General features: G+C 27.9%; 1 protein-coding gene and 1 non-coding gene across 4 annotated transcripts in view; one reads left to right on the forward strand and one right to left on the reverse strand.

Annotated features, from left to right (window-relative positions):
- LOC107164382 (uncharacterized) overlaps positions 1 to 21,012 on the forward strand; it is a 277,547-nt gene that overhangs the window by 137,978 nt on the left and 118,557 nt on the right. For all 3 annotated transcript variants that reach the window (XM_089228629.1, XM_089228631.1, XM_089228630.1), the window contains exon 4: positions 9,913 to 10,080. In XM_089228629.1, coding sequence (XP_089084755.1) covers positions 9,913 to 10,080 — 168 coding nt within the window. The remainder of the gene's footprint in view (positions 1 to 9,912; positions 10,081 to 21,012) is intronic.
- On the reverse strand, positions 4,255 to 4,327 carry TRNAK-CUU (transfer RNA lysine (anticodon CUU)). The gene has a single exon. It is a non-coding gene; the product is annotated as a tRNA-Lys (tRNA).

Below are 21,012 nucleotides of genomic sequence, written 5' to 3' on the forward strand. Positions count from 1 at the left end.
AAAAACTCGGTATAAACTGTAATTAATTACTCAACCATCTCTAACCTCGCAGTACTATAAACATATTATATACAATATATGTATATATATATATATATATACTATATAGGTATAATTATTGTATTATAGATGTGTGTTAAATAATATGCGCTGTACCACGTGTGGTACATAATATGATAGTATGATGCGTATACGCGTGATTTATATATATATATATATATATATATATATATATATATATATATGATGTATTAATGTGTGTGTGTTAAGTATATATATGTGTGTATACTGTATACTGTATACACCCATACCACTCAAACTTTGCGTCCACAAATGGCGTTTGGACGTAAAAACACTATTATATAATAATATAATATAACGACCCCGTGTCCATCAAATAAAATATTATCATATACATAATTTCATATAATGTACCTACACAACACCATATTATTATATAGGTAAGTTGGTATTATAGGGCATTAATATATGTATACGGCGAAATAAACGCGCAATTAAAAAATAAATGCGTTGGTACTATATAATAATATTATATACACGTCGTTATATGGTGCGTTATAAAATCGGTTGTTATTTTTAATATTATGACTGAGAAATAATGTGCCGTATAATATAATAGTATATGTATATACACAATATTTTTAATAAGCCTATATACATATCATATGTATATTATTACGTATGTATAGCCATATTACGTGTATTTGAAATTTCAGAAGGGATCTATGTAGAAAAATTACGATTCCGTTTTAATCAAGGATTCAATTTCGATATTATTGGTTGATAAATTAAGTAAAATTACTAGTACCTATACCTTAAATATATTAATTGTAGAAACGAGACAAATCCAACCAGTATTTCGTGCTATGTACTGATTTTTTTTTTAGCGATAAACCATATTATATATAATATAGCTCTAAAAGAATATTAGTATGAATAATGAATAAAATGAACGAATATTTGTTTCTGGTAAAAAAATACGAGATAGCTTTAAAAATTAAAATCACTTAATGCGACGTACCATATGTGGATGCCATTAACCCACGATAAGTTGTACAAAACGATACAAATTAATATATATATTCGAGAAAATATAGCTGCGCCAAAGCTGGACTAAATATTGTGTGCGTATTAAAATTGTCAAACATTATGATAGTGTGTTAATCGAGATTCAGTAGTAATTTTCAAACGATTTCAATAGAGTGATTAATAAAAAAAATAGGAAAATAAATAGGTAGGTAACCGCTATATTATGTAGTTCGGATGTAGGTGTCGAGTGTACCTGCCACCTGGTCAATGAGTAGGTATAAGTCGCAGTTATAGTTGTGTTAAATTTGAATAAATTCAATATGATATTAGTATACTCGTATTACCTACTAATACGAAAATCGATTCTGCGCAGAAGACAGTTTGTCAGCCTAGTATATTATCAAGTATATTTTATCATGTACTCGTATTTAATATTTATATTACTATAAAAGTAATTTATTTTTCATTTTATTAGTAGGGATATTAATACAATTTTAAGTATCTATGATAATTCATCTTTGAATTTCAACCAACTTAGCAATAGAATCGATTTAGTCAAAATTAGTTTAGCGTAAACATTCGCTTTTTAACTAATTATTTTTTGTTTCCCAATAATTTATAGATAATTACTAAAAATTTTACTTTCAACTTTACATAATTTCGCCCTTTACATGCGCGCACACGCAAATGTGTAATGAATATAGCAGTCGAATTATAATAATATTGTACAACACGAATTTAGTATAGTTTAATTGATAATCGAAAGAAGAGGAAGCCATAAATTTCATGATTTATGTTACGAAATTTAACACTCCGCCGATACACGCCACAGCGTCGGCGTTTCGTCCGAAATATAATAATATATACAAATCTTCTCATTGCCTCTCTGCGCAAACACAATATTATATATATATAAATGTGTGTTTGTGTGTACTACTGTACTATATTCTACTCTATATACTTGAGTATAAATGGCTTAGGAACAATAATATAATATTATGAATATATGTTTGTATGTACTGTACATACACATAAACACATTACAGTATATTATATACCTGCTTTAATATTATTATCCTTTGCACGAGATACAATAAGCGTGCTGCAAGGTATATAATAATAATATTATATATTATATAAGCCAATAAATTTCGATTTGATGTTGTAATATTATTATTGTTATTATTATACACGCGCCGGTGCCGCCGATAGTGGGTTCGGAATCCATTCATCAATCAGAGACACCCTGATACGTACTGCATATAATAATATAATATATGTATATACATACATACATGCATGATACATATATATATATATACAACCCGCTTCATTAATCGAAACCGTAGTCCATATATTATTATTATTATTATGTACAAATATAATATAACAATGGCACACTGCACTGAACTTTATACTTATACGGACCACAGCTATTTCATGACATCGTAATAAGATATCTAATAATATTGTTAAAATATGTGTTTCGTTGACCGTGACTGCAGTCGTCGTCGTAGTCGTTATTGAATATTGCTCGATGATTATGATACATAATATAATTTTATGTTGTAATGATACAATTTCTTTATTAAATTTATTATTTTTATCATATTATTTTCTAACTTTGGTTATAAGGGTTCAAATATATGGATATTCATTAGCCACCGATATTTTTGCATATTTTTAGTATATAAAAAAAAAAAACATTATTTGCGTTATTATTTATTATTATTATTGTAATGGTATTATGGAAAAATGAATATAGGTATATCATACAATTTCAATGTTATAACCCCGATTTTCAAATCTAACATTTGTAAATACCATGTAGACAAATACATTACAAATTATATTTACTCTGAAAATAAGAGTAACTATTAACAAATTCGCAAATATTGAAACAGAAATAGTATGATACTGAATAAATATAAAACCTGTGTAAAAGACGAATGTTTATTAATTTATAGCTTGGTGAATACTGTGACCTAATATAGCGAAAAGTAAATTTGTTTAACCCGCCAACGTATACAATTAATATATATTGGGCAGTTCTGAATAATCCCAAGCCCAAGCTTAAGGTATGGCGGGGTATAGCCCTCTACTCCTCCAGAGTTTAAACCTAGTTTCGCCACTGGATATTATTCTAATTACTATTGCGTGTTTGTTATACGAACAACTTACTAAAATATAACGATTCGGTGGCGCGTGCAGTTCTTGGGAGCTGCAACATAGACAGTATGACGTCGTCGATCCTTTAACACGAATACTTAGCTAATAATATCTCTAACTAGAAAATAATATTAAATAAAACAGACCAAAAAAATATGAATTACGGGCGTGTTTTTATTTTTTTCTGAGACACGATATTAATATTATTATTATTCTCTCACTTCACAATACCGATGAATTTATCCTACTCGCGCGCCCAAATATAAAAATGAATGTCTATATTATATTGTATAGGTATGAAATCGGTCTACGCTCGTACAGAGTGGCGTCGATCCCTCTCTTCCAGTGCGTAGGTACTGCGTGCGCGTATATGAAATGTATACAATAATATTATATAAGGTAAACTAACAAACGAAGAAACCGATCTCTTTTTTCAATCGTCTTAGTCGCCCGGACGCACACACACTGTTATTATTTTACACTACAGTGACCTATTCTCGGTAATAATAATAATAATAATAATATAATAAAAAATATATGGTATATTATATTTTAAGCCTCCTACCACCGCAGAACACATGACACGGGATGAATGTTGTTCGCAGAAAACCCGATCGCGAATGATCAAAAAGAGTATTATATTATTATTATTATTATTTTATTAAGCTGAACATAAAAATATATATATGCGTGTAATGTAAAAAGCTATTGCCTCTTTATATATATAAATATAATGTATATTTTATGGGTATATAGAGTTCTTACGCTCGTGTACCGATCCCTTTTCTTATAGAGTACCGGAGCGTAAATGTGATTTCGTCCGAAGACGACGACGACGACGTAATTATTATTTTCTAAAGGGATGTTTTTTTCTCGTATAAAAGCGTATCCGTTTAAATCAGTTTTATCGATCTATCTTGAATTTATTCTCGTCCGTAGTATATGAACCAGTGTTCAAATAGCGAATGTTTTTAGAATTTATTAATACCTAAAGGTGAAAAAATATTCGTGAAAAAAAAACAAAAAAATCATTATCGCCCAACGTGGGGCTCGAACCCACGACCCCGAGATTAAGAGTCTCGTGCTCTACCGACTGAGCTAGCCGGGCAGTTGAGAAGTAAAATGGACCAATGTTATTTAGTACGTAGATAAAGTAAAGTTAGAACGCCAGAACGGTATAGGGAGCTCTGTCTGGCTCCGATAACCAAACATTAGTCAAAAACCTGTTGTTTTTTTAATTAACATTTGGGGTGTATGTGTTATTATACAACTCGTGATTACTTTACTAAATTTACTTTTAAGGTGAAATATTAATTACGAGTTTACCCTAAACTCTTAAATCTACCATGTATAATTATACTTTTATAATACAATATAATTTGTATTTAATTTTAAAGTTTATCATTTACAGTAGGTCCCTAGCCAGTAGGTACCTTAATTGTGATTAAATTGGTAGTTTAATTATTAAAAATGAAAATGTAAAATTATTATTATTATTATTTTTTTTTTTTAATTACTACGTTTTTAGTTTAATAATGGCGATAAAAATATATCTATCTAAATTGGAAACGTCGGAAACAAAATTTTAATGACGTTTTATTTCAATGGAACTCGTATAGGTAATCTAATATTATTATTATGAAAAACAAAAATGTTTAATGACATTTTTTAAATTATTTGTTATAACTTAACAATTTTTATTGTTAAAAAAATAATTTTTATCATCTAATCCACAAAAATATAATGCACAGATTTTAAAATAGAAAGATATATGCTAAGTATTTAATATAATTTGTAAGTTCATAAATAATAAAAGTAGGTATATATTTATGGTATTCGGTAATGTTGTATTCCCACCTATACACCATGACATTAAATTCCAATGTGTGTTTTGTGATATGCACTTAAACACACAGCATACAGTCGAACATAGTATTTTTGACGGTGAGATGTGGTTACGACGTGTTTTCAAGAAAGTGATGAAGTGGGCCGAGTGAGGAGAAGGAAAAAGCGAGGAGAACGTTCATGTGTATGTGGCGCCGAGCTGTATATTTTTTTCACTGAGCCCCACCGGAAGTAGTGAACAATATTTTAAAAATGTCTCAGACAAAAGTTGTTCTGGACAATAAAACCAATGATATATCATGGACATTTTTTTACCGTAAAATAATATTAATAATATCAAAAATAACCACGTATAAATACGTAATAATAATAATAATATTATGTACTATACGCACAAAGTGGATATTTTAATGATGTCATGATAAAATAAATATGTAAAAACAGGTCTCATTCGTGGTGGCTGGCTTAAATGAAATTGGTGTACTGTTGTACTTGTTGTAACATTATCACTTAATCAGGATTTAATTTTTGAAAACATAACAGCCATTATTATTATTATTATTATTATTTTTAATAACAACGACAGGAACTGGAAGCGGGTGAATAGGAAGGATGTAAACGTCACGAGGTATATAAAATATTATAATAACAGTGGCTTAGATTTAGGTATAGGTACCTATGTGTGTAGTATCAGCAGGTTAAGGCGTGTGCTGAAAAGGATACATCCTTATTGGTATGAGACGCGTATGTATTTTTTTTTTTATGGGATTCTGACGAGAATTCTTTTGTTAATGGTTTTATATTTAAATAATGATTGCAATAAAATATCGTGACTAAAAAACAAAACAAAAGAATAATACTAATAATAATTAAAGTGGTTTTATTAAGTATGATGTAAAGTTGGATTACATATACCATTATAACTCGAACAATCATAAAATCAAAATTACTATTGTACATTTATGCACTTGTTATTACTTATTACAATAAGCATGGTATCTAATATAAAATTATACAGAATTTCGAAAAAGTGAAATAAATGTAGTACCTATTCATCACTATGGTCCATCAAAACTATCAAATATATCTACATTTAACAATAAACACACAAAATACATTAAATGGGTCATACTTAAAAATTTATTTTTAAATACTTATTTAAAATAGGTTAGTATTTTATAATATATTATTGTATGGTGCCTACATGTATACTTTTTACTTATAAATTATAGAATCTAATATCAATGTAGTCAATAAAAACCAAAAATGTAATAACTAGATTATATTAAATCAAATATTAACGGTACAATTACTTTAAAATAGTAAAAATATTAATTTTTAATTTTAATGTTGTTGATTTCCATATAAGTAACAAGAAAATATATGTGGAAAAAAACTTAAAATTTAGTATAAGCACAAAGAAAATGCTGCATAAATATGTATGGAATAAATTTGCACAATATAATACTTAGATTATCTTAAAATAATAAATAAAATAAAATTCAAATTTTCCAAGTTATATTACTAGTTTCAAATCCTGGAGTTGTCGTACCTACAAAGTACGTATACCCGTTTAGTTGCTCTAAGTACTTTAATAGTTCTCACAGCTCACAGTGGATTTTTAAAAACAATTACTTACTTCGACTAAGGATTTATTTTAGTATACAATTTATAAAATAAAAAAAATCCCTTATTTATTTTTAATTTCATTATTCAACGAATTGAATTTTCAAAGAAAACATTTTTTAATATTTTCAATTAAAATAATAAAATACTTTTTACTAATATCCACAAATAAATTAATTTAATATCTTGGGATTTATTTTTCTTGTAATACTACATTAAATTATTATACTAATAAGGAAGATTTTTAATAATTTAACATTTCTCTGCTTTACTCGTAATTTTTTTATTTATTGAGGTATGAACTATGTAAAAATATTTAAATTAATAATCTATTTTAAATTTAGTTGTTTTACATTTTAGATATCACATATAGGAAAAATGTAATAAACCTTATTCATTAGAGTTACCGTTTAATAACTATTTTAATGAAAATTTTATATAATTTTAATTTTGTCTGAACTGTATTTTACTGATTTTTAAATAAAATTTTCAACTATAATAATTTCGATGCATGAAAAAACAATCGAGCTGGTATATGCAATGTAAACATTAAAAACAAATATCATATTTACAGATATTTTTTTTTTGCAAAAATTATAACAATTTTAATAACATTGTAGTTACTCTTTTTGCTTTTAATTAATTTATTATTCATTGAAAACTACAATTGACTATTGGCGAACAATTCCAAGCCACCACAATAATATTATATATATATTACAGTGGTTGTGGCTATTATTACAACTAATTAATTCATGTCAACCGTTTCAAACGTAAACACAATTAAAAATAAAACTGCTCATAAAGTATTTTAATAAAGAATCACGTAAACCGTGTGTATGCCTATTCAAATCTCGGACGGTTATTCACTCGACCCTCATTGGTTTACAGTTTAGAGCCGTGTACACAAAACATTTCCGTAAATACAGCACGTAATATTATTATTTTTTATTATTTCACAAAAATCCATTTATTTCGCCCATTTCTATGACATTTTTTTTTGCCTTCACATTTCAAATAATATTTCGCGAGATATTATTACATTGCCGGATTTCCTTTGCAGTACCCCTCTCCGAAACTATATTGCCCATTTTGGCACCAGTCGCGGGGTTTACCACCCCCTCATATCCTCACTGTTGTCGTGTTATTACCGTTATTATTGCACGTGTGAACCCCCGACATAGTGGCGAAATATGGGTGGTGGGAAAGTTGCGCTGCAGGGTTTTTTTTATATTATTCACGGTTGACACGCGAAGTAATTCCGTCAAAATTGCGCGCATATACGAACGCTTAGGTTTTTGTGAACCGCAAATTTCAGAGTCTCTACGCGCGCGTCCGTGCGTAGTAAAAACAATCTCCGAACGACTTGTAACGTCCGTCCGACACGATAAAGAATTGGTACCTATTATAGGTATATTTAATACTGGAAACACTGCAGTTTTCTGATTAATGGAAAAAAAACCTCCCCGAAAAACAGAATTCGTTTTCCGTAAAATATATATCATTATAATAACATGGCTGCCGAATGATCAGCATCCCTTTGTAGAGAACGCGGTCGGATGTTTTCGACTGTCAGCAATTTCACGGTATAGGTTTTTTCGTATCCTGGATATGAATATGCATAGCTAGTAAACCTTGCATATATGCAGTATATATGTATATATATATCATATACTTATATGTGTACACAGTAGATACATAACTAAATATAATGTTATTTATAGATTATTGTCGGTGCGCGCGAGGAATATATATATATATATATATAATATACATAATATGCGCGTGAATGGAAATTTTATATGAAAAACAAGAAGATAAGAATAGCGTGTCTCAACTCTTCACACGACACTCCCTCCTCTCAGTCCTCTCACTCCCTCCCCCCTAAAACAGTGTTATTCATATGTATACGCGTGTAGGGTTATATTATAATATATAAATATATATTATAGGTATTATATTATTTATTATTACTATACACATTGTATTATTATACATAATGGCTGATACGCCTTCAATGCCAATAACCCGACTGCACAGGATTTATGAGCGTTTTAATGCATAGCACAGGGTCGCTGGAATTCGTATTTGTTAGGTACCTAGCTATAATACCTACATAGAATTCTGCTGCAATAAAAACATAATATTTTATTATAAAATAATACTCCGTGATGTTAAAATATGTTGATTGTTATTATAATTATATTACAAAGACTGCGGCGTATGTATAGTAATATAATATACACCACACCGAGAGTGGTTCCTAGGCGAATGTAAAGGCGCGCAGTTTCTGAAATGTCGCTGCAGAATCATACACTCACTCATCGCAATTATTTCGCTCGGAAGACAATTGTGTCTCTCGGCAAAAACTTTTGGCAGAATATCAAAACCAAACGTAGTTGGGATTACCATCTAAATTAAATGTTTTCACCGCGACAAATGTTTGTTAATGTTACACACACACTCGCACCTACAACAATTCCATTACGACTTGGTACAATATTGTAATCACAACACACAATGCTGTAAATATTAATTTAGATGGTATATTAAATATAATTTGTGTATTTGTTTTACACAGCAGCCATATTTTTCAAAATGTGAAATAAAAATATAGATTTAATGTATTTATGTACAATGTACAATATTATTTATTGTTTGGTGCACTATACTGTATAGTATTATATGGTATAAACTTATAAGAATAAATCTATTATAGGCAGAACAATTTGCAGATTGCAGATTATTCCATCATTAACATTTAACACACAATATTCATGGAAACTTGTTTGTTTTCAAGGTCAAGTCATTAGTTGCACAAATACATTATAAATACAATTATACACTTACAAACTTCAATATGTTGGGAAATCTATGCACAACAGTTTTATTGATACCCAATCTCACTAAGTATGCACAAACCCAAACTTCGTATATTAACTCAAAGTTTGATGGCCTGTGTCTGCATATTAGTTTGAAACAATTTTAGTATTAAAATGTAATTTATAGTTAATAATTTTAAGGGTATTTAAATTTTTTAAATAAGTAATATAGGAAAAAAGTTTACTTTATGTTAACTCAAAAACAAAGTACACTAAGACTGTTCTATCAATTCCTATAGTATTTATCAAATTTATTTAATTATTTAATTATTAGATCTGAAAAAAAGAATATTATTGTATTTGGGTTATGTTTTCTTAAATAATGTTCATGTTTTTACAGGTGATGGTCAAAGCACAGATTCACCTGGTTTCGAGCTTTTCGATTCGGACAATGGTCACGATCTCACGCTATCACCACAAACTTTTACGGCTAATACCACAGCTGAGACTTTCCTAGTCAACGACAACTCAAATAGCATAGGCATGCCCGTCAATGAGTCTGACACAGGTAATGTGAATATTTTATTGACTTATCAAATATTTTAACCATTTAAAAATTAAATATTAATGAAAATAACTCCTAATTCCATAGAAAGATTTGTATAATCGTATTATTATAATATTATATAAGTAGAAAATGTTCACTTTGTGACTGCGAAATTCTGTTGGTACTCTTATATTATAAATTATTCCATTTTTCAAATCGGACGTTATATATATATAAAAGGAAATATGATTTAAAAGAAAAACTAACAAGTGATGAAAAATAAAACAACAATTTTATTACAGCTTTTGTGTTATCGTATAGTATGCTTGTTCTGTAAATAAACAGTAATAGTAGACTAATAAGAATAACTCTTTGTTGCCCAAATATATTTATAATTAGGGCTAGGATTTATATGGAATAACAAATTGTAAAATATGCATTTTATTTACCAAAATACGCAAAAATAAATTTTTATTATTATTTATTATAATTCATAATTTATTATTATTACTTATTAGTTATTACTATTAGCTCATATTATTACATTAAAATATTAAATATTAGTTTAGTTAGACAAAACTTGGCAATTTCACTTTGAACTTTTGGCATACTGGACACTGTTATTAAAACCATTCAAATTATTAAGTATAAACGTCCGCATATTTACGCAACACACGACGACGTACTAATACAATTATTCTGTGCTGTCTCATTGTATAACAATGCGTATCATAGGCGAATCTAGGAATTCACTGCAGGGTGTGCCTTTACCTCAAAAAAGCCCTCTGTAGTTCAAAATACCTCTCAGTTATCATATGTTTAAAATATGTTTACCATTTGAAATAACATTAATAATATTATTAAGATTAATTTTTATTGCCTAGTTTAGATGCTATTTTTCATGCTGTAGAATACACATGTAATGTTTCAAAATTATTCAATTTAATAAACTGCAACTATTGCAAAGTTGCAAAGTTCAATATATGTTACTCAATTTTTTTTTTGTACATACTTACAACCATTAATTAAATTGGTAATCAATTATGTTTAAAATTCTTGGAAGTTTAATATAACATCTTATTTATATTATTATTAATAACAAAGAATTGTATGAAATATATAATATAGGTGACTGATATATAGTAATAGGTGATATGATATTATACTTAATACTTCTGTGTTAAATGTTAATACTTAAGAGGACGCCAAACCCGTATGTGTTGTCTCCGTCGTACAAGTACGTAGCATAACAAATTTTACGCTCAGCAGATCACGTTTATCTCCGTTATTTTAAAATTTAGAGTGAATTGACCTATTATAAAAATTAAAGGCAAGATTATTACCGAGTGCATATCATAAGTTTTTTATTATATTTTAATTTTAAAGCGAGTAATGAGTATTTTAAAATTGTAAATAATTTTTATATCTAAAAATACTCATAACTCGGCTTAAAATTAAAATATAATAAAAAGCCTATGAGATGCACTCGGTAATAATCTTGCCTTTAATTTTTTTAATAGGTCAATTCACTCTAAATTTCAAAATAACGGAGATAAACGTGATCTGCTGAGCGTAAAATTTGCTATGCTACGTACTTGTACGACGAAGACAACACAGCGGGTGTGGCGTCCTCTTAATACGAAATAAAGTATTTTTCATTTTGTCAATAACCATAAAAATGATAATTACTGATAAAATTAAATTACATAAAATAACTATGATTATGGCTACAAATTACGACTATAGTCGTGCTATAAATAAACAGGCATGTTTTCTCTATTCTTGAAAATATTGCTAATCTTTTATTAACTATGCTTATCATTATAATATTTATTGACAATATTTTTACCCATAATAATGTATTAAAATTAAAATAGAAATTATTTAATGTTTAGACTCAATATCATTGTAACTGAAGTCTGAAATGAGTATTATGGGCCTTACACAGGTTTATACGAGTCGCAGGGTGTGCCCTGGCACACCAGGCACACCCTGTAGATTCGCCTATGATGCGTATGTAATTCTACCAGTCGTCCGATCAACGATAAGGTAACAAACGGATATTATCCGACCTAAGATAAAATAGGTAGTATTTATGCTATATATTTACGAAAATAACCTAACCTAACCTAACCTAACAATAACTTATAAAAATTAAAAAATGTAAGTTAAAAAATATTAAATTCTAAAAAATCTGTGAATAGGCAATTATATGCATTATGTTCAAAATATACAAAAAAAAAATTGGTCCCATTTATACGTGAATAAGCCAAATCGTGGACAAATCTGACAACCAATCAATTTGGACTTGAGGAAAAAACACGCAAATGTATATAAATCCTAGCCCTATTTATAATGTTTCTGGTTCTGTAAAAGTAAAACGCGTTACAATATGTTTTAATCGTATTAGATATCTAAACAATTATATTAAAATGATACTCACAAATTAGAATGTTATAGTTTAAATGAATTATGTACATTGTACGCATTTTTAGCACCGAGTGTTAAAAAAATTAAAAAATGGTGTTTTTAATTTAATCGTATTTATATAAAAATGAATAAATATCTGAGCCATAAGAATTATTAGTATATTTCTGAAATTTATTGTATTTATTTAATACGATAAATTAATAGCGGAATCAAGTAATGACATGTTTTTTATAGCTAAAGTGATATAATCTAGAATATTACCTAAGTTGATATTTTATTCATACTATTTGAATCATGTAACATGACATTTTCATGGGCGAGTTTGAAACGTTCATTTTTTTTTTTATCACTTTGCGATTGAAATTCATACATAATTTTTTATTTTTAGTATAGGTATACACAATTTATATGATGCCTATATTTTCATCAACTTAATATAAATTTTGTGACATTATCAGTATTTGGAAATTACGAGTTTTTTTTACGACTTCTGGGGATACTTTGATATATGTTATTTTTATTTCGAACTGTATACCTCTCCAGTGCACCCGGTGCGTTTGATTACGAGTAAATTCTACTCCACTTTTCCCTTCTCTCTAGCACACATACACAAACAATAAATACGTATAGCTCGAAAACAACTGCCGGGGGAACGATAAATAAATTTGGGGAAAGTTTTGGTTTTGGCGCCCAACAACCTTGCTCCCCCTACCCCTTAACGCACCCCCTTCGAATCCTTAGCCCATGCGTAATTTAATAGTTTCCATCCCACCCTGGTGACGGCGGCAGCGGTGATTTAGCCCCACTCTTGGACAAAAACTCATAATTCACGATATTGCCAAATGTATGTGCATGTATACTGAACCCTCTCAAACACACCCCTTTTACAAAAGTAGGTGACCTGTGACGCCAGAATTCCTAAACATAAAGATTTTATGGAGAGAAAACTCATTGAAGATACATTTTATAAACAAAATATTAAATTCAGTATCTTTTATTCGACTAAACATTAATGTTGATAGCTGCTGATAAGATAACCAACCCCAAATTATATTAGTATAGTTATTAACTTGTAAACCAGAAATCCAACATCAAATTTAATGAATATAAATGATGAATATTATTTTTATAAGAAGAGTAAACTATGCATATATTATGATATAGGTAAATAAATAAATTAAATCGTTCTTAGGGATTTTTCGTATAATTTATACTATTAATCATTTAAAGCGACTGAAACGCAATTGGTACAATAATTTTCAAAATTAAATTTATCAAAAATATTTTTTTCTTATTTTAAAGTGAATAATTTTTTTCGTATCCTCCTTAACGAAATTGTACACTGTTAGTTTTAAATTTACACACAACTACACAAGGGATAGGTATTTTAATTTGTTTGTACATATATAATCACAAACAACAGTTTACTATGACTAAATATATACCTAAACTTATTTGCAGATACTTTGAAATATTTACTTATGCAACATATTCATTTAATATTTTAATTAATACATTCTGAATGCATGTAAATATATAATTATTAATTTATTAGCATTTCAAGCTTACCTTGCTTAGTCAAATTATAAAACTCTAAACATAGAAACAAAGAGGTAAAAATAGTAATAATAACTCTAATTCATTATGTTCGGTTTATATTATGTAGTATTATATCAAAAAAGTAACTACCTATTTAATTGTTTTTTTTCTATTAAAATCCGGGGTGTAAATAATATATTTTTGACAAAAGTATGTATTCTATAACTCTTTTTAATAATATTATCAGGTTTTGGTAATCCCTTACAGTCGACAGTTTATTGAATACATGTATAACCCATAACATAATAAAAAAATCAGTCGACATATTGGTTAAAGTGTACTATTTGTAATATACACTAATATACAAGGACATGTGAATAGACAGGAAAACGATTTCAAATCCCGAAAAAAAAACCTTTAAACATTTTGATGTACGTTGTTCGTGTGTGTGTGTAATTTTAAACTGTTGGCATTTGTTTATTTGGCTGTCGAAGTAGTTGATGAAAATAGTTGAAATTTAAAACGAAAGCAACGTATTCGATTCTTCGGACTTCCTGTAATCCAATAAAAAACACGTAACAAAATCAAATACAAGTGTAGGTTCTTTCAAGAACTTTTATGATTTGAACAAATAAATCACATCCGTTTCAAAAACATTTATTCAGTTATATTTAATATATATTTATTTATGAAATACTATCAGCGTTTTCTGACAAATAACGTTATGTTTTATTCATAATAAATGTACTTAATAAAAACTTTATTAAATACTAATGTAATTGTGATTGACGTTTCTTTTATTTTGACGTTAAATCTTTAAAAACGTTTCTCAACATTGTTTAGAGGAGTTTTTTACAATATTAATATAATAGTTACTATTCCCTGTTAACATATAATCTAATAAAAGTTAATTTATAAATTATTTATTGATAAACAACATATTATTAAAATAATATACTTCACAGTACATATTATTACATATTTATTTAAAATGTAAATTAATACTTAATCGTTAATAATGATGTATACGAATGGCAAAAATTTTAAAATATAAAAGAAAGAATGCATCCTTTAATGTCAACTTAATCTTTCACTGGAATCGTTTGTTATTTCAAATATTTATACGGTGCTTATAGATTTATATGATATTTAATGTTGTGAAAGTTAAAATGTTCTCCATTATATTAGGTGGCTGCGTGGCTATGCATTCTATATAGCTACGTGTATTATATAAGTGATGAATATCAATTATTAGAAATTTACCCTAACTATATAAAATAATAATATCATGTACCTATGCTTAAATTGACTGTTGGGCGAAAATATACAACAACATGTGAACGACGTATTTATTTATTTATTTATTTTTTTTTAACGTTATGACTTAACACTTGACATATATATTTGCTCTAGAAAAAAAAACTAATAAGAAATATAGCTTAGAAAAAGTCACTTAAAGTGGCATATTATTAATTACCGTACTATACATAAACGTATTTAAATACAAAATGTAATTTTAAACTTGGATGGAAAACTAGTAGGTTCGTAGCATAATAAAATAAATAAAATAAAAAAATACTCTACAACAGTACAGCGCGCTGGCAGTAGGACCTATATAATATGTATGTGCATAAAACGGGCTGTGTGAAAACAAGTCACGTTGAATGGAACAAGGGACATATACATATATATATATGTGTGTGTGTGTGTGTGTGTGTGTGTGTGTGTGTGTGTGTGTGTGTGTGTGTGTGCACTCAACACGTCTTAGTTTAATTAAACGACAACCGTAGGTGGGCCAGAGCAAGCTGCCTGGCGGTGAGTGGGGTGAGGAACAGCAGACAGGTACTTGAGTCCATTGTCGGATTATTCAGATTTATTTAGGTTACGTGCGAGCTTAATGGCAAACAGTAAACAATGATTACCGACGTGGAAACCTACGTTGTTCGAAGGGCTTTTATCGTGTTTAAATATCAGGAATAGCCTAGACAACAACCACGGCTGATTCTGATTTTGAATCAGCCATATTTTGGTCCTCACTCCACAAGACGAACCGCGAACATACTACATAGTATAATAATAATAATAATTATGAATTGAACCACAACGAAACTATTAAACCATCTATTATTTCCATAAACACACAAAATGACTGGAATTGTCTTATATACAATTGTAAGATTTCATTAACTTTTTTAAAAATCACCGAGTGCAAATACTTTTAATATAAACACATTAACCGGTACAATATTATTCATTATATTTAGAAAATCAGAATTATATTCTTTATATATCTTTATATATCTAACTTATTTTATCCGTTATTCAAAAAAAAAAAAATTAATTAAACTTAATTTAAACTAACCGGTTTTAATAATTTTATTAAATCATACATTAATAATAATATTAGTGATGGGCGACAAAATAGATAATTCGATAAGATTATATTAAATGGCAAATTTTCAAAGTATAGGAAACAAAAAGTAATGACGTTCATGTAAGTAAGATAATATTGTTCTAGAAATAAGGAGCTATTTAAAAAAATATATATTTTTTCGTCAGAAATGGCATGAAAATGGGAGGGTTCACATTTTATATGAATGTTCCTAAATGTACTAATCAGCAAGGAAATTAGTTTCTAGAATTGTTCTGAACACCTTCTCGATTACCGAAAATTAGCACGTCACCTTTTTTCCATTCAGTGTCAAATTCTGGACGTGGAATTTGAATTGACAGCATACGGTTTCGAATAATTTTAGTTATTGAGATCGGTCTGAGCAATGCAATGTCATATAAAAACCAAATCTGAACTATAATGCAATCTATAGTGAAGAAAACCAGAATATTATATTTACCTATGTTTGTACACCGATAAATTATATTTCAATGATGTTTCTTCTTAATTTTTCATAAAATGCATAAGTAAAAATTGTAAATAAATTCATCTGAATGCATTTGAATAATAAAAAAAATATTTATCGCTTGAGTGAAACCCGATATTTATAAAAAGTTAATTATTTATTAAATATTCATTATGATGAAGATAAATTATAAATGTATGAAAAAATGCTTATACCATCTGTAATAGTTTGTTGTTGTCAGTACTTTCAATATAATTTTATTCAAAAGTTGATCGAATTTCAAAAGATTACTTATATCGCCAAGTATTTATAGTACCTATTTATAGAAGCATTAATAAGCAGTAATTTTTCTTGAAAAGTTTGTTTGAATGAAGTAAAAAGCTTCAAATAAGAATGACATTAGCTTTATAATTATGATTTCTTTTTTTTAGCAACTTAAACTTTCTACGGATATTTTATTTCTTACAAAATAATAATTTACTACCTACTTTCTTGAATAACACTAACATAATATTATAAAGTTCTACTTAAAACTATGTAAAAAAAAAAAACCAGAAAATTGCGTACAATATTGACTTCTCTGTCTCTAACATTTAAATTATTTTGTCTGCGCAGTATTTTAATTATTTATATTGAGCTGGTGATAAGGTTTTGCGTCATATTGAAATAATAACATTCGTAGGTACATTATTAGGTTCTTATATATGATGTTAAACTAGAACTGTACATTGTCCTCATGTGTGAAGTGGTTAACTTGTATTATCTATTAAGTCTATAATGTAATAATTTATAAATAACTGAAGGTTAGTACTTTCATCGATAATTCTATTCGAATAATTATTACTTGTAATGGGTCGACATAATATTTTGTTTTGGGTTGAAAATTATATTGCATTTACCCGGCAAACGTTTCAAAGGTTTGTTCCTCGATCCTTTATGAACTTTAAAGGAGCTGATGACCATGTTATTCACGCATTATACATTAGATGAAACCTAGACTCCAAGGCAATATAATTAAGTCCTTTAGTTTCCATCAGTATGAGTTCACAAAGATCTAAGGCTTCGACCATGAATAAACAGGCCCTCTAGACTCCCAACAGTGTATGACCGTATATTGAAAGCACTCCTAACCTAGGTCGTAATTACCTTATATTTTTAGAAACTTATGGTGCTTACATGAAACTGTCCTATATTTGAAATTTATTTTAATAATAATATGTCAAAGCAGTTTCCCCAAATAAATTAGTTACATAAGAGATTGGACATACTATAATCTATAATGATGCATCAAATATAATGTGATATTACCGACCTTTGATCAAAACCAAAATCTATAATATTAACAACAGCGTGTTTAAAATAACACCTACTTCATTATAATTTAGAAAACATTTAAAGAAACATTTTAGAGTATTGAAAAGATTTTTATTGATCAAGTTCTTTTCTTAAATGTAACTGCTGTATTGCTGGCTATTGAAATAGTTTTACTAGTTTTTGGATAACGGAATCATCCTGGGTTCAGACGCACAGGACCAATTTTCTGTTGATCAACTTTAAACTTTCGGTCGGAAGTATGAAAATGAATATCCTTAATACCTCCAAACCGTTTCAACTTTCATTCCCCCTTTACTGCTGATTAAACGATTGAACGTTACGTGGAATAAATGCTCTTATAGATAGCTATCATTAATTGCCTTTGCCAGTGCGTTGTTTTATCGTTTAATATACACAGAATTTCTCTTTAGTACCGTAGTTTCTTCAATAAAATATTCTATGATACGCTTTCGTTGATCATATAATTCTAACCGATGAAATGGCCGAAACTCTATATATATAAAGTTTACTTCAAGATCACATATTGCATTAAGTACGTTTTTACGTATTAAAGGAGCCATAATCCATGAATGGTAGGGGAAGGGAATCGAAGTCAAGAAATAAACAAATTCTTATAGAAACATCGATATGGAATTACTTAATAGTTAAATACCATTCATTTTATATTCAAACAAAATTTAACATAAAATATTTTACCTTTACTTGAGGTCGGTGTATATATAAACATAATATAATTAATAATTATTGTATACATATTTTTTGGTATAAAAATAATATACGGTTTGTAGTCCGCACGTTTCGGAATTGGTCGGATTTCATAACGCAATTTCACGCAATGTTTGTTTGCTTCATGCGTGTATCAGATCGCTGATAAAAACATATATAGATCGTACAAAATACATAAACTCGTAAGAAATTTAACGCTGAGGAATTTTTTTAAAATTTTAAATCGATCACCTTAAAAATTGCTATATACGTTTTAAGTTATTTGTAGAGAATACTACTTTAGTTATGAAAAATCATTATTATCATTAAACATTTTCATTCAATTTTCAACCATTATTTCCATGGCTAAAACAATAAGTTGGTTGTTTATAATTTTAGTTTATTTATGCTAAGTCAATAATGTAAACGAATTAATACAAGGTACCTACCTCATAGTTTTTAATCAAATAAATTTAAAAATAATAAGACATTTATTTTCATAAACATTTTTAGGTATACTTTGTTGGTAGTTGATAATATTTAAATGTGAAAATCAGGAAAATAAAATTTGAAAAATATTGTAATGTAAACAATTCATGTAAATTTTAATTTTAATATTAATACCTACCGTGAACATATTTTTGTACAGAGTTCTTCAAAATATTCTAAATTTATATAATATACAAATAAATTTTGTACGGACATCTGAAATTCTCATTTAAATTAAAAAATAATGACTTGAGCAATGAGTATGTTGTAGTATGAAAAATATTATTCATAGAGGTATGACACAATATGATTTTAAAAATATTTATTTAATTTTATACTGTTTATGTCAGAGCTATATAATTCACTGCATCATTCTTAGGTAATATGTAGTTTTGACTTATAATATTTATATGTGTATATATTTATTTTATAAAAAATATCTTTATCAAGTCCCAGGGATAAAACAAAGAACAATAATTTAAAGCTTGGAGAAATGTACGATCCGCAGAAAACTTATCGAAAATAGTTTTAGTTAACCGACTTCAATTATATTTGACAGGACGATCTCAGACTGTCAATTAATAATACTAGTACAATTATGTACCTACGGTAATTATTGATGTTCCTCTGGGATGTTATTTTCCTGTTTTTCGTTCTGCGTTTAATGTTTGGTATTTATTAATAATGATGACCGATTCGTAAAAAAACTCAAACATTTCGCCATCAATTTGATTATTAAAATTAACTCTGTATAATATTTTGTTCATCCGACGAACGTTTTAAATAGTTTATATTATTATCTAGTCTTTCTTATTTAAATTTATTTGTTATGTCTATTAAGTTGTCTACAGTAACGTATTAATTATTATAATAGTAGGGTACTAACGTCATAATATAGTATTGAACATTGCTATTATTGACTTATTGTAATTAAATATTTTAATTCCTTGTCTGTGTTGACACAAATTACACTATATTGATAAATTAAGAATTCATATAATATATACCTATGTTTGAAGAAAAAAAATACCACTTTGACCTTTGTACAGACAAGTGGTTAATATTATTAATAACCTTAATACGTCATTTTTACAGTTATCGTAGCTAACTATATTGTCGAGGACTCGTCGGTCCTGCAGACAGTTAATTAATTCTAACCTCGTTTTATGTCAAAGCATATAATATCATAAATTAATCAGAATAAACCTTTATCCTTTGTTAAATGTGTCAGTACTAAAGGTGGGTTTATTCGTTCAGTTAAACTGCGCAAACGGACCATATTAACTCTAGTTTGCGCAAACTAACTGTATATGTGTAAATGAAAATCGTAAATGATGTGTTATTTTAAATCTTACAGTAAAAATTTAAAATTATTGTGTAAAATAAAATTACTTCGAAAACGCGTTTCCCTTGAATGTGTAATATTTTAATTCTATAGCACTTATTGGCATTTTCCGGAGCACGATTATTTTGTTGATATGTCAAATTTTAAATTTAAACAATTCAATCACGTTCCTATGCTATCGACTAGCTGCTAGGCAATATATAGTATAATAGTATATATTTATTACACCAATTTTAAACGTACACATTTTGA

The sequence above is a fragment of the Diuraphis noxia genome, unplaced genomic scaffold (genome assembly GCF_037042655.1).
Source record: "Diuraphis noxia isolate RWA-SAM2 unplaced genomic scaffold, SU_Dnox_SAM2 contig0005, whole genome shotgun sequence".
In the NCBI taxonomy this organism is placed as follows: domain Eukaryota; kingdom Metazoa; phylum Arthropoda; class Insecta; order Hemiptera; family Aphididae; genus Diuraphis; species Diuraphis noxia.